A 16118-nucleotide genomic window follows, 5' to 3' on the forward strand; every position below is an offset into this window, starting at 1 on the left:
GAACATCTGCGCGGGACGAGGGGCAGGGACTGAGCAGGGAATGCCCACCCTTGCCGGAGTCTGCCTTGCAGAAGCCACGTTTGTCTTTCCATTACAACAAGGAAATATTCTGTGTTCGGTATGGGTTGCTAAATGTATTCTTAGAGAAGAATGCTGCTTAGGGGAAGAAAATACCACTTAGTAGAAATAATAAACTTCCATGAGAACCCTGACGTGTGATAGCACTGAACCTGTTTTTATTTCTCTTGTGCAACAAAGAATCAGCTGTAGAAGAGAACTGAGAGTTTTTACTTGGAATGACAGCACAGCAAACTCTGTAGAACACATTAATATTCCTCTTGGTGCCTGTTACTCGTCAGTGCATATTGATGTTTTTTTTTTAGTCCAGGAGATCCTCTTTTTAGATGATAGAGCTTAAGGGTTTATTTAGACTGGAGTGGTTCTTTTTAAGACTGGTATTTTATTCTGCTTCATACTGGATAAATAGGATGTGGTATCTCAGATTTATTTTTGTACACATATCTTGCATAACTTGGTATTGTGTTATCAACAATGCATATGGCTGTGAGCTTTTACACCTTATGCTTCTGGTTTACATTTCACTGAGGATAGGAAAATAATTCACGCTTTTGAATTCCTGCCCCTCTTCCCCAGATACATACTAATTGAACTCTGAACGTAATGGATATTTAATTTGTCCAGGTAGGAATTAAGGTGATGTCAAAAGTGGCTGTGAAAACACGCAGTGAGCATACAAAACCAGTGCACCACAGGATGTGGTTTTGGTTGGGTTTTTTTTTCCCCCAGTCTTTCGTTCTGGCTTGGCCTGAAGTACAGGAGATGTGTAACACTAGTGTATCTTCCAGTTATCCCTGCTGTTATTGGACTAGTACACATTAATGTAATCTTGATTCTTTAGGAAGTTTGAAGGCTTTATGTCTTTTTAACTCCTCCTCAAAGCTATCTTTTTTTTAAAAAAAAGTTGCATTCAGGAAGACAGTGGCAGAATTTCCAGCCCCTTTAGGCTGATTGGAGAAGCATACTGGTTCTAAGTAGGCCTTTGTTATTTGGTGGAGAATCATACTGGAGAAGATTTTGTGAGTGGGTCAGTTTAGCCATTGGGTTCAAATTAGTCTTCTGTTTTTCAGTGTATTTAAGGGATTGAATTTGACCTCTGATTAGTTATGATTATGTGCAATTTTTAATCTGTTACAGAAATAAGCTGTTTAGCTAGTGATTGAACTTTAGGAACACTGTACCTAGGTAATTTTTTTATTAAAGCTTTTAAGTATTTTTTTTATCTTTTAGATCTAACATAGTAATAAAATGCTTTAATTTTGGTAACTATTTTGCATGTGTACGTTTGTTGAAGGTACCTGTAGGAATACCTAGACATGCCCTTCAGTCTGATGCCAAGCTATCTATCTTTTGTAATTTGGCTAAATTTAGAAGTTCTAACCATAAGCCTTAGTGTTCTTCTAATTATTCTTTTTAAAAAATTCCATTATTTTTTCTTAATATTAAAAGCTTTTATATTTTGGTGATTTGTCGCCTGTATGCAGTTAAATATGCACTATTAGTGTAATATTCTGGTTGAATATAAATAAATAACTTTTAACTCAAGGCCATTTATCAAGACAAGTGAGCAGTAGAAAATGATTTGTCTGCTTGTTTCTCTCCTTTTTAATCTATTTGATGGTGTCGATACCCAGGTAGGTCCTGAAGCTTTTGTTTGGGATGGGGAGACAGATGTTTATGTGGAAGCCAAAGCCGTGGTTGTATGTTGAGAAGAGAAGATAGATTTGGGTTTCTGCAGTGCTCAGTTACCTGTCAGTGTGTTTTGCAGCTGGAGAGGCAGAGCAGGAAGGTGTTTCTCTGTTAGCCAGGACCCAGGGCATAATGCTGAGTTAGCTGGAGGAAGAGAGATGTTGTAATGTCCAGCACAGAGTCTGCCGTTACGACTTGGGCTTTCAAAATCTGCAGATGCACTTGTATCAAACTGTACTGGTGCCCTGAAGTTGTCTTTTAAGAATTCACTTCAGATTTTGCCAGTGATGTTTCTGACAGGTGATGAGTTCTGGTGCTGGGAGTTACCTTCCTGTGAAAGGAATGCTGCTGCTGCTGGATGCCTAGTCAAATTTAGAGTAATTAATGACAGCAAGCAGATGTCGTTGTCACATGTAAACTCTTGAGCTTAGTCTTTGCCATTTGGGCATTTGTTATTTTGATGATTGAAGAAGTATGGTTTAAAAATAAATCAGGATTAAAAAAAAAAAATCCTTGTATGCAGTGTGATTTAAAAAACCCCAAACAACTCAAACCAAAATAGATTTCTTCCCAACCCCTCCCAGCCTGATATTCCCTGGTTGAGATTCCAGGAAAAGCACTAATGAAGGAAGAAAAATAGCTACTGGAAAAAGACAACCATATTCAAAGTAGGGCTCTATAAAAAACCAGAAATACAGTTTCTTCTAAGGTTCACACCTAAGTTGATTGTTACTGAATATTTGTGCTTAAACTGTTGTTGTGATTGTCTCCATTGCCTTTTAAATATATTAGTTGAAGTTGATGAGAAAGTAGTTTTATCTTAGAAAAGCATGCAATAGCTACCGTAATGCAGAGAAATGAGACTTGTTTACTGTGTTTTGTGAGAAAGCTAAATGGAATTGGAAGTTTTATATTTTGTTGTGCCAATTTCTAGCCACACTGGTGTACATAGATATTCTCATTCAAAGTTTTGTGTATAATTTCTGTGTTGAGAAACCAGGAGTGAAAACAGGGTATATAATAAAATAGAGAGCAAATAAGTTTAAACACATATATGCTTTCCTCTGTGTTCTAACTGGAACTCATTAAGAGTGGGAAATAAATCAGGTGTCAAAATTCTGGGATAAAAGCTTCATTGAACTATGATTTCTTTGGCTGTTTTATTATGTTGATACATAATATAACAAGCAATCGATTTGAAATTGTTCAATTTTGGGAAGATTTTTCCCACCAAGATGAATCCATAATAACTTTTATATAACAACTCAATGTATTTTTATTTCAAGGAACAATAAATTTATTAAACTTCTTCAAAAAGTCTTTTTGCTAGTTAAAGATTTGGAATGTATGTGAGTATGCAATGATAATGAATACTCTGTATTCCTGGTAAATTCCTGTTAAAAAGGAGAAAAGGTAAACAGGCAGCTGCAGTTGGACAGTTCTCTTCTGGAAGTGGCTACCAGTCATCTGGTAATATTGTTAAAAAAAACAAAGTTATACTTTGGGCTATTTTAATTCTGTTTTTATAGTTGCCAGGTACTCTCTCAATTTTCCTCAGAATCAGTGATTTGAGAGTACATGAAAGGAGTGAAAGAAGCAGGAAACATTGTTTTTGCCCAGTAGTTGAAGAGAATTAGTTCCAAAAGATCCTAATCTGTTTCTTTGCAAAAAAATGCACAGTGTTTTTCTTGAATAAAATATAGTTTCTGTGCAGGTAACAAAGCAGAAATTATGTCATTTACTGAATCGTGTCTTAAAATTCATCTATAGCATAATTGTTTAATTATTAATTTATGGACTAGCCTTGTGTGTGTGTCTGTCTAGTCTAAGAGCTTTTTGACTGGCTGAAATAGGTATGTACCTAGCAAAGTGACACTTGCTCCAAGTGTAAAGAAGATAATAGGAAATAAGTACAAAAGAATGTATTTTCTTTCTCAACTTTTATTGGTTTTTTTTTCTCAATTCCAGAATAACAATTTGTGTGTTAGTATATTGTTTTGTAACATCATGATTTCCATTCTTCTGTTTATTTTTTTCTCAATAGTGAAATTGTTTGTCTTGTATATTAAAAGAGTCTACTTTTACCTGCAGTGTGCTTTGAAAATGTCTGAAAATTCCAGTGACAGTGATTCATCTTGTGGCTGGACCGTCATCAATCACGAGGTACCCAGTTTCACATTGGTGAAGTTCTGTCAGTTTAAGGCTATCTATATGGAGTAAAATATTATTTCAGCTTAGTAATTCTTGTTTTGTGTGGATCTTGCGTATCAGCAGAGAATATAGAAGAGAAATTTTTAAGTAAATCATAAAACTATTTTAAACATGTATACTTTTACTATAATCAATATAAATTTTTATATTTAAAATAATTTCTTTTTCAGCAAAGGTTTGGCTTTGAAGAGCTGGTAGAATTTTAGAGGCATGCATTTTTCTGTTCTATCCTGCATGAAAAATTAAGCATTCTTGTAATTTGTCTGTTGTTGCTAATATATTCTTCTCCTGATAAATCTGTACCCTCACCAAAACAAACAAAGCTGGGAATACTGGGCAGGAAAATGATCTTGTGCAGAAGGGAATGAGTCCATTATTTCCCCAAGTTTTTGTACCACTAAGGTATCTAATCCTAATTTCAGCAGTGGCTGTTCAGGAACAGCCCTGTGTCCTTGCATAATCTTCCTTACAGAAAATTAGGATAGGGCCAAGTGTGTATTCCATGACTGTAATGGGACAGGTGTCTGGGTCTGACGTTGGTTTCAAAGTTTGCATTGTGTGGATGAAATCAATGCTGTCAGAGGAGTCTGGAGAGCAGGAGCCTCATGTCAAGGCCAGCACTTAGGTTTGGTCAAATGATTGCACTGACTCTGGTGAAATGGTGCCTTCAACACCTGCTCAGGTGTAGACACATGAATGTAGATAAGAAGAGTGTTTTATTTTCCCTTCCCACAGTGGACAAGGTGGGTCTGAGTTGCTCAGAACCTCTGAGAAGCTCTTCCTGGTAGAGTGGATATCCAATATCCTTTCTTCCTTTAGTCCTGAGGATTTTTATCTCTCTCCAGATCTTGGCTGATATGAGTGTAGGATGGATGGGTTAGTTTGCTTGTTTGGTTTGGTTCTTAAGTATTTAGCATTGTCTTGTATAATGAGGAGGCCGCTGAGCCAGAATCCTCAGGACAGATGGCTTGACAGTTTGACAGTTTTCCTGGAATGACTCTTAGGTATTGCCTGCATCTACTTGCTGTCTGCCCTAGAAAAATATTGAAGGACCAGTGCTGGAGATGTTTCACTCAGAGGAGGAAAGTAGGAAGAAGTGGCTGATGATCATGCTGTGATAGTGGTCAGCTGTCCTTCATTGCACACTCCCCGGTTTTGCAGATTATAATGAATATAACTTGGAACCAAGCTATTACAAAGTTGTAACTGCACTCATGTTCTGACAGTTCTGTGTCACAAGTGATGCAGTTTGAAGTTTATAAATATTGGGCCATGTTTACATTTCTGTTGGCAGCAAAGTGGTATTTAAGAGATAGTTAAAACTTCATTTTGGGCTGCATGACAGGTTGGGAATCTTGTCTCCAAAAGAAACAGAAAACTCATGCACTCCATTCCTCAAGGCCAAGTGGGCTACAAGAGCGTACAGGCTGCTGGACTCACAGAGTTCAGATAAAAGTGAAAGGATTTAGAGGTTGAGTTCAGCAGTTGAGTTATTCAGCTGTGAAGTGCAGACTGTATTTTCATTCTTGGGATGGTTATTTTACACTGTAACTGCAAATGAATTATGCAGTCTAAATAAGTTAACATAACAGGAGATTGTAGGATGGCTGGGATTTGTCTAGCCAAAGCAGAAAAGATTTCTGTGACATGGAGATTTTGTGTTCCCAGTTATTCATCCCTGATTCAGTGAAATCAAAATGGGGAAACACTGGTGTTTGAAAGCTGCCATTATTAGCATTCTTCTGGTAGGACAGCTTTGACCCTGAGCATGAAGAATGTGGAATGGATAGGATGGCCAGGTACTCTTACACAGCTGTTACCCAGGGAGAGGGGACATGGACTTCTGCATACTGCAATGAGTTGATTTGGGTATTTGGGACAGGGGTAGAATTATGGGTTAGACAAATTTGGAGTACTGTAGTATTGTTTTCTCACATACTGTTGTGACCTGTATTGGTGATGACACAGTGGAATCTGTTTCTGGATGTGTTTTGCAGTGAGTTAAGGGGCAAGAAGTGGCTGTTGTCCAGGCTGTGGCTGCAGGGAACTGGCAGCTGTGTGTGCTGGACTGAGTGTGGGCTTTGCACAGAGAAGCAGTGCTGTGCATTGTTGGACTGCTCCTAAGAAAGGACTTGCTAATTTTGTGTAGGAGGATAGGGAGGTGACAATATTTTTTCTTGACCTCTTTGCTATTGCTGAAATGGAAGAGTCCAGCATCAGATGAAGTGTATCAGAGAGTTCATGCATTTACACCTGGCTATGTGTTTTTAAGAAAAGGATGGCTTGCCATGTACTCAGCTAGCCTGTTTTCCTTGTTTTTTAGCTAACATTGTAATCTGTTTTAAATAATACTCCTGGTTTTTTTCTTCTTGTGGACCCTGGACAAACTGAAGTGTTGTTCTTCTTATTCACATTTCAATAAATGAATATAGTGGTTCTATCATACCAGAAAACAATTGTCACATAATAAACCTGCATAGCTATCTATAAAACCCAACAAACCCAAAAACCCCAAATAACTTCATATTTTCTCTCCTGAGATTTCACTCAGATTATAGTAAATGACTTGTAAATGAGAGGTGAATTTCTGCAAAGTACATGGAATCAAACTTGTGATACTTATGTAGTCAAAAGGAAAAAAAGATACAAAGTGTTAAAAAATACAAAGTGTTTAACAGTTTTCTAAGGCAATTAATTTTTGAAGCCTTTTAAAAAGAAATACAACTTTGTAACATGATTATAGAATGTATCTTATGCAATTCTTTTTGAGGTATCTAATCTTCCTAAAGTACCTCTCCATAAAAACAAAAGCATACACGTTTGCTTGAGCCCTGAAATGAGACATCCAGAGAAACTGATCTGGAAGTATTGCTGCTACTGTAATTTCACACCTGCTGTTGCAAAAATAACTACCTCTGTTTACAAAAACAGCTCAACTTATTTATGGATCAGAGTGACTTAGTATTTTGCAGTTATGTTTGGCATGTTTGTAGTTTGCTAATAGCCCTACTGGTGTCTCATCAGTACTTTTAAACAAAAAATACAATATGAAGATTAAATATTTGGAATTATCAGGCATATTGCTTGCCTTTAGTCCCCTGCAGTCTCCTGGCATTGTTTGTTTTCAGCTCGTGTTGTGTTCTGGTGTTGCTGCCTGGCAGTTGACTAATAATGTAGACTCCTTTCTGGATTAAAGACCGAAATCCAATATAGAGTTTGTATAAAGATTTGTTTTTTGAAGTGTTAGAGATGTGCTACATAAGCACAACATTTCTGGCAGGAATTGAGATGGAGTAAAGTTATACATAGTTTTTCCTGGTAGTAGTATTTATTAGAACTCATGCTTGTATGCTTGAAAGTTCTGTTTCTGGGAGAGTGTCTTGTATTTACATACAATAGATGGACCTGGGAACAAGAATTAGATCCCATACTCAAAACCTCTTCCATTTCTCTAAATTCCATTTAATAAACAGGTCTAATAAAGACAATAAAAATAGTTCTTTAAAATACTCAGTGTAGCTGTTAATTAATGCCTAAATTGCTGTCATTTTTTCCCCCCTAGAATTGTCTTCGTGTAACTTTTTTTAACCTTGGTAATGAGTATTACACATTAACACTTGTTTCACTCTAGTTAATTAGTTGGTATTTCACTTGCTTTTCTTTGCTCAAAGCTGTCTTCAGATTTAAAGGCTCCATTTTGCTGTTCCTGTTTTTATTAGAAATATTCTGTTTTCTTTATAACCCTTTCTTCCTACTTTACTGTTGGAAACCCCAGTAACTGTAATCTCCATTTTAACTCCTGTAGTGTCCATTTAAACTCCTGTAATGTCCATTTAAACTCTTTACCTTCAGGGTTCTGACATAGAGACAGTGACCTCAGAAAATGGAAGCACAAATGATAACCATGAGTTTGTTTCAGAAGAATATGTTTCTTTGCAAGAAGAGGAGCAGGCAATTGATTTGCAAGGTAAGATATTAAAAAAAAGAGCAGTTTCATGAAACAGGTCAATATTTCTTGCAGGATTGGCAAAAAAATAGTGTTTTCAATATATTTTTATGTACTTTGTGGACCTCTGTCAGGGTATTTGCTTCACGAGTGTTATGGCAAGTATTCAGTCATCAACTTTATACTAGTATTTTTTCCTTAAATATGCGAAATTAGTAGAATGTTTTTTATTTTGTCCAGACTTCAGATGTGTTATAGAATAGTGTTCACTGGTGTTGCTGGAAGATAGTTTATAGAACCATTATTGATAATTGAAGCATTCCCTAGTAATGTCATAGATCAAATAAAACTAATTTGGAAGGAACCATCAGTGCTTGTACTCCTAAAAAATGACATTGTGACAATGTATTTTAATATTATATGGATGTGGGCATAAGTTGTGGTTGCTGTTTTTAATCCCTTGTTTGTTTGCTTGTTTATTTCCTCCTTTTATTTGTATAGCTCAGTGCAACAATGATGAAGAGATCCCAGCAGTAGATAATACTCTATCTGGTTTTGAGGAAACTCAGACAGTTCCAGAGGTAAATCTTATTACAGATTACATTATTCAGAAGCTTCTGTAAGCTCCATCTGTCAATGGCAGGAAATGTTTCGAAGGCATTATAATAAAGACACAAATTTTTCCTTTCCTAAATTTCCAACAATCCTTGGTTTTTTGTTTGTTTTAAATACATTATGTTTTATGTGTCTGAACAATTCTCACATTGTCCCTTTCCCTAGGGAAGTAAAGAAAAAGTTCCTGATGATGGGTCCTGCATTGGAACTATTAGTGATGATTCTGACATTGTTACACTTGAAGCTCCAAAACCAGAAGAAACTCAGAGTCAGGAGGAAGCTCCAGCTGATGGTGAAGAAGCTCAGAGTTCAGAGGATTTTAACATGGGTTCCTCCTCTAGCAGTCAATATACATTTTCCCATGTAGAAACTGGTAAGAGGAATACAGTCCTAAGCAACTGTGTGCAAAAATGTCACCAGGAGAAAAGCCCAAACCAATCTTTGGTTAGGGAACCATCTTTTTGTGGAGAGAGGAAAAAAAATAATGGCCTTGTTGAGTACATGTCCAAGGATTTGCAGTCTTTAGAAAAACTCTAGGTGCCCTCTACAATTTAGTCTAAATCTATATCTGCACATTTTTAATATGAAAGCAATCTCTCTCATTAAGTGTTCACTATTTTAAATAGAAAGTTAATTTGTATCATATCTCGGAGAATTAAAACTACTTTTAGTTCATAGTATAATTGTAGGTTTTCTTCTTGGCAATATTTTTGGCTTTATATAGAGTTGGCACAAATGACTAGCAAGTGGGAGATGATTTTTGGTGCCATGAGGACTAAGCAGTATGACTACACAAACTTTGTACCAATCTCATAGCTATGTCGTGTATGTTTATATATTTAAGATACTCCCAATGCTTGGCTGAAATAAGCAGGGCATTATAATCAGGAGGAAGGAGATGAAGATTTGTCCAATGAAGCACAAAAACAAACAAAACCCCAATAAATCCAAACAGAAGAGTTCCTGGTTTTTTTTTTTTTCCTCCTCTCTAGTTCTCTAGTCTTCCTCTATAATTCTTCTTGGCTGCTTGTTTGTAATCTCTTCTGTTCTCTTTGCTCTCTATGACACCTTTGTATTGCTGATTTTTATCTTTCAAATTAAGTTTATTATACAAGCAGGATTTTACCTGAAATACTGTTTTATTTTAAAGTAGGATACAGCATCATTAAGTGTTCATATATCTATGTAGTATCCATTGGAAACAGAAAGTGACACTTAGCATCTGATTATAACCAGTGAAGATTTGTGACAAAGCTGCCGCCTTCTTTCAGTTGTCCTTAATTTTCAAGTTAAGATTTAGTTGACTTTGTTTATTTCTTCTAGGGATGAGTTCTAAAAGTGCCTTTTTTCCCCCCCCTATGTTTTTGTACACAAAAGTCAGTTGGCTGGAGAAGCTGTGGAAGATTCCTGAGTGTGTAAGGGGATGGGGAAATGAGGTGAAAGAGCATGTGTCTCGCAGTCTTCCTTTCCAAGGTGGTGTGATTAAATTTGATCAGCTTGTGCAAAGCTGATTGCTTATGGCTTGCATGGAGTGTTCTTACAATTTTTGATAGCAATCTGACTTGATCATACTCTGGACAGATGCTGAAAGCCAATCCTCACTGAAGAACTTGGCTAAGCTATCGGTGTCTTATGTGCTTCTTTAAAAAGATTTTAACATTGCATGTAGGTTTGGAGCAGACATCAGTAAGGTTTGTAGTACATTTTAATGTGTGTGCTTGTTTGTTTAAATGGATAGTTCTTGTTGGAATCCAAGCCTACATGTGAATGGCAAAAAGAATTTCTTCCTTCTAACTTAAGTTGATTTCAGCATGGCCTTTAGTGCTGTGTATTCAGTTGATCAAGTATTGCAGAAAATGTCAGGAGTCCTTTTGCAATTACTTTAAATGCTGAAGTTTTAGCAGTGCAAAAAGTGGCAACAGAAATCTTTACCATCCACTTCCTGCTGACTGTTCTTTTGTGTTGGAAAAGGATGAGCCTCAGATTCTTCCTAACGTAGGTATGAAAGTGTTCTACAAGGACTTTCTGACACTTCTTTTTAGAAATCAATTCCTGTTTAGGCTGTCTTCATCACACAAACAGAAGTGTTTTGATTTTACTTCATGAATGATGTTCAGCCAGCAGAAGTATCCATATGCTGCAGTGAACTGTACCTGAGCTGTGTCTGTGCAGAAATGTCAACTGACTTAATCTGATTTTTGGTGTAGATCTGACACTTCAAAATCACAGTAGAAACTAGGATTTTGGACTGCTGTTGTGGTCACACTTTGTTTCATTTGTAGTCCTTTCCATCCTGGTACTGTTAGAGAACAGTGTTGTGCTGAACTCTTACAGCAGCCGTAAGGCAGTGTCATTCTTGCCTGGAAGTATAATTGCTGTTGACAACTTGCCAGTCAGTGCTTATGAATGGCTTTAAGTGTCTTACAGCATTTTTCTTTCTGATTGTCTTTTTTTTCTCCTTTCATATTCTTTGCTGTCCCAGTGTGTATCAAAGAATTTTCCCATTTGGCTAGAAGCAGCTTTTTCCTTGAGCACTTTTGCATTCCATGTGTGTAAACTTCTTTGGTTGTTGAAAAACCCTAAAAACCCCCACAGATGAGCAAGAATTACACCTTTTACTAAGTTTGTCTTGCATATTTCTCTATAATTTCTCTGCATTCTAGAAATGCATTCTGAATGTTTGCCTTTGTTTTCCAGGATTGGGAAGTATGCACCTGCTTAAATGACTGATTGTAAAATAGTGTCTTTCCTCTACTAAGTTATATAAATTTATTGAAGTGTCTGCATGTCTGAGTCATTGTTTAAGTGATTTGTCTTTATTGCAAAGTCTGTTTGGTTGGTCTGATTTGACTGATTTACTAAAATTGAGTTTTTTATTAAGGGAGGAAGTTGTTTTTCATAATCTGTCATGACGCTTGTCCATGGACTTAGAAATTAGAAGTGTTGCAGACACTAATTGATAATGTTTTCTGGGCTTGATGCAATCACTTCTATCAAGTTGTAATTTATTTTAAGTGAAGAATCTTAAGTGGTAATGCATTTTATAGATAATAGCTAGCATTGCTTGGCATTCTTGTCTGTTCAGTGATGTGTGCATGGCTTTGCTCAAAAAAATGATTTTTCAGTTGTGAACTGTTCAAGGACAGTTTCTCTGTATTTTTACATTTTGACTGATGATGTCTGATATGAGAACGAACAACCATATTTCTGGGAGTAGCATTAGCATTGTGTGGTTGTGAGCAGCAAAATTAGTGTCCAAGCAGGAGCACTTTGTCATGTCTGGGGACTTCACTGATCCCATTGAATTTCTTCCAGACATGTGAATTAGGTACAGAATGTAGATACTGGAAACTACTTTTCCACTCTACTATGGCCTCCCCTTGATATTTACCTTGCACTTGAAAGTTGCACTTTCAAAGGAGGGAGATTAAATAATAATTACTTATATACTGGATTATATAAATCTATTTACAGTATATGCAGCAAACACATATACAAGCAATTGCAACTCTGCTGTTATTTTCCTGGTTAGAATATGTGGATTTTGGGGCATTGGAACATGAACATACAAATGGTATAATAAATATAATTTTGGAAAAAATTCAGTAGAAGGTTTTTTTTTAAGGATAGAATTTGTTCTTATCTCAAATCTTGTCTAATTTACCAACACTTCAGTCAGGTAATAGAAGAGTGTTGGGAAAGAACAAATAGAAAAGCACTTGAGTGTTTTTTTTCCTATGCAGTAGTGGTTGAAAATAGCTTTTTTGAAAGGTGGGTAATGATGTTAACAGATAATATATGGTAGATATTAAAAGAAAACAAAATTGCATACTTGAATAAATTTATATCTTGATTTTTGAATATTTCTAATAGCTACATTAATGGAACTTTAATGGCATTTTGTCTGCAGTTGCATGCAGAGCACAGAATTAAGTTTTTTGAGAGTATGTAACAAAACCATGTCTGTCTTCTAGGAAGCCTTCTTTTAGCAAGCCTTTATGTTGCTCTTTCATTATTAAGTATTGCAGTTTTAATAGCTGGAAGAGAAGGAAAACTGAATTCTTAGTCTTTCAACCTCACAAGAATTTGCAGGGGCAGTACATGTAGAAGCTTTAGGAGGTAGGATTGACTGAAACACTTCATAATGAGTGAATGATAAGGTATGGGAAAGTGCCATGCAGCTTTTTAGTGATGGTTTCTTGATTCTCTACAATCTAGTTTTTAAAAAATAATTTTTAACTTTGGAGACCACACATTCCTTGCATAATTTCCAGCCCAAACTATAGAATTAGAATTTTAGTTTTGTTTCATCAACGTTCTCAAAGATAAACGCCAAATCTATTCCGCAAAAACGCTGTGGATCTTGATACTCAGTTTGCTCTTTAGCACAATATTTGATGCATTTTAACCACCGCTGTATGTCGCTTTGCAGTTTTCTCATCGCAGGCCAGCCCCGAAGAGTCCAGCAGCGATGAAGGCAGCAGCCAGTGCAGCCCCGCCGTGCGCAAGCGGCGCCCGCGGAAGCGCGGGGTGTCGAGCTCCGAGCCCGAGGCGGCTCCGGGCGAGCCCGCGGCGGAGCCGCCCCGGGAGGAGCAGCACAAGCGCCAGTTCAGCAGCGGCCTGAACAGATGCATCATCCTGGCGCTGGTGATAGCCATCAGCATGGGCTTCGGGCACTTCTATGGTGAGTTCAGGGAGAGAACGCAGAGTTCACGGCTCGTGTAGCAAAATATCGTGACTCCGATGCTTTTTCTTGTTCTCTGCTTACAACTTAAACATGAGAGAAAGCAGCTGCTGCCGTGTTGGTTATACAGGGAGGTCCTTCAGCAGTGCAACTGTATGTAATATACAGTAATTTGTATAGTAATGTGGTAAATAGTAATTTGTCCTGGGTAGCTCTAGTTTTGTATGAAAACATGCCTTTCTAAAAAGACATGCCATTCAGTGGGAGATGGGGGATATCATTCTCTTTGGATTTGGTGTTGACTATTTGTTAGGGATTTAAATTTTGGCACTTCTTTTGAGATTTGTATTAATTTTCACTTGATCCCAATTTTTTTTTATTCTTAGGTAAACCTGAAGGTAAGAGCCATGAGTGATGTACTGTGGATGCTGTGCTTGCATTTAGACTTACTTTTTAAACTGTGGATGTGAATACACACATCTGTATATATATGCCTACTTACATTATGAAAATAAAACAAGAAATCAAGTCTCAGGAATGAGATGTATGATGGGATTATAGGAACAACTAATCCAATCATACAAACACATTTTACGTAGCAGGTACAGCAGGTAGTAGTAACTGGTGTTAAAATTGGTTGGTGAACACTGGCATGCTGGAGGTATGGAGGAGCACAATGGCCAGACCAGTCTGTGGTAGTGCTTGTGGTGGGAACTTGAGATTTCAGTTGTTTATCACTTCACTGTGTTTAGTTTGGTGTTAATGATAAATGCTATCCTTTTAAAGAACGTGGAGATCTGTGGATGGAAAATGCACTTTGAATGTGGACTCAGGGTAATACATTTTTTAAGGAATTCACTTGTTCATTCATTGAATTTGTTCTTCTAAATAAAAAGTGTCATCACTGATGACAGTGATGGCAACATTCAGCAGAAAGAAGGCAGCTCTGAATGGCTTCAGGTTTTGCTTCTTCAGATGAAAATTCTTCATGGTTTTGTGATAATTTATCTTTCTACCACTAGAAAGGAAATAAAGTCCTGCTTCCATCTTCCTGTTTTTAGGTGTTGTTTTTTTTTTCCCAACACAAACTTTCAGAGAGAAGTCCATCTCCCTAGCGGACTACTTTGTATTTTTGTGGTTCAGCTTGGAATGAATGTTTCCCACAGCACTCTTCTGTTAGGCTAATTGCCATGTAAGAGGATTGGAAAGGGTAACTTTTTATAAAATTACTTTTATTTTTTTGGGTCAGTATCAGTGTTTTCCTTTTAGCTAGAGCTCCAGGACCCCTTAAGTCTTTTAGAGTTGTAGAAAGCAATTAGGGTTAGATTTTAATAAATAACTATATCCTAATCAGTATTAAACTGAGATAACTGGCTCTATGATGCTCTAGGAAGAACTGAAAGAAGGCAAACTTTTCAGGTAACAGGTGAACCGTAAATGAAATAGAAAGAAAGGACTTGCCAGAAAAATGTCTCCTTATGGACATTCAGATATTTATATTTTTCCTTTAACCAGAAACTGCAAGGGGGGCTATAGCTATAATTCTAGGGATTTGGATTGGTTACTTAAAGAATCTGAAGGATACTGTTACGTAGATTACCAGCTGGAAACACAAACCAATTACTGAGGGGTGGCACCTCAATATGTTCATTGTCAGTGTTGCTAAATGTCATCTTTGCTTACTGTACCTAAATTAGGATTTTTGATAGGGAGAGAAAGAGCACTTCAAGTGTTTTTGTGTAGTTCAGGTTCTACCTAACATAAACCCATTATACTAAATGATTATTTTTCAGATGCAGGCTTTAGGTTGTTAGAATCTATGGACTTCCTCAAAAGTATCCATAAAAGATAAATATTAAAACCAAATTTACTGTCACTACACTTAAATTCATTTATGAAAGGATCTATGCTCCCAAGAAGTGTTTCCTAGGACTCTGCAGACTTAAAATCATTGCTGTAAAAATGTTGCCTTCGCTTAGCTGAATTGAACTATTATAGTTCAACTTGGTTTAATGTAACAGTCTTTTTTTAGGGTCACCTTGACAATAGATAAAAATTAAGAGAGCACAAAACATTCATCAGTGTAAGTGTACTTATAGTATTTCTTCTGTTTAATAACACATCTCCCCCTGCCTTTAAATACAGATATAGAGCTCTGAATATGCTGCACTGGTTTTGAAAGAAATACCTAAAAATTACTGTTGCCTTCTTCTTTAAAGTCAGTTCAAGAGAATTTTAAAAGCAAATATATATAAACTACATCAGTGTTAGGATTTAGAGAATATGTGTTAGGTGAGGAAGTACCTGTCAAGAAGTTGTTCTTGACAAAAAAATTTGGTGGCTAGTACAGCAGATACTTATTCTGAAAACCAGGGTGTCTCAGCCTTTTTCTGACAATTGAAAAACAGGACATTTTGCTTACTCTGCAGCATTTACTTATGGATAAGAAGGACAAGACAGAGCCTGCAATACTTGCTGCTTTGTGAACAGTGTGTACTAATTGTATTTCTGCATGAAAATTTAAATACTGTGCTAATATCCTCTTATTCATGTAATTCAATTAACAGTCAGGTTTGTAGTTCTGAAGTGGATAATGCATGGACCAATAGTCTCCCTTTTATCCTGGCTGACTTGCATGTTACTAAAAAAATTACAGAGAAGTCACAAATATTCTTTCCTGCATAACTTGTGTTGGTTTGGATCTAACTTATTTCTATGCAGTGTTCCAAAATTCCTTTATTTGTTATTAATGAAAAAACAGTGTAGAAGGAAAATTTTCGATCTGAGAAATTATTTATCATTGAAAGAAACAATTTTGCTACAGCTAAACAATTACTGGTAAGGACAGGGCTGAAATGGCAAGGTAAAAATGCTTTTGAATTTGCAGAGAGAATG

General features: G+C 36.6%; 1 protein-coding gene across 3 annotated transcripts in view; it reads left to right on the forward strand.

The window, feature by feature from the left end:
• Positions 1–16118, forward strand: part of CCPG1 (cell cycle progression 1) — a 27158-nt gene continuing 11040 nt past the window's right edge. For all 3 annotated transcript variants that reach the window (XM_062501738.1, XM_062501737.1, XM_062501736.1), the window contains exons 1-6: positions 1–118; positions 3859–3930; positions 7831–7945; positions 8426–8505; positions 8705–8912; positions 12972–13223. In XM_062501738.1, coding sequence (XP_062357722.1) covers positions 41–118; positions 3859–3930; positions 7831–7945; positions 8426–8505; positions 8705–8912; positions 12972–13223 — 805 coding nt within the window. In that variant the 5' untranslated portion in view covers positions 1–40. The remainder of the gene's footprint in view (positions 119–3858; positions 3931–7830; positions 7946–8425; positions 8506–8704; positions 8913–12971; positions 13224–16118) is intronic.

Source organism: Cinclus cinclus, chromosome 13 (genome assembly GCF_963662255.1).
Source record: "Cinclus cinclus chromosome 13, bCinCin1.1, whole genome shotgun sequence".
Taxonomy (NCBI): Eukaryota; Metazoa; Chordata; class Aves; order Passeriformes; family Cinclidae; genus Cinclus; species Cinclus cinclus.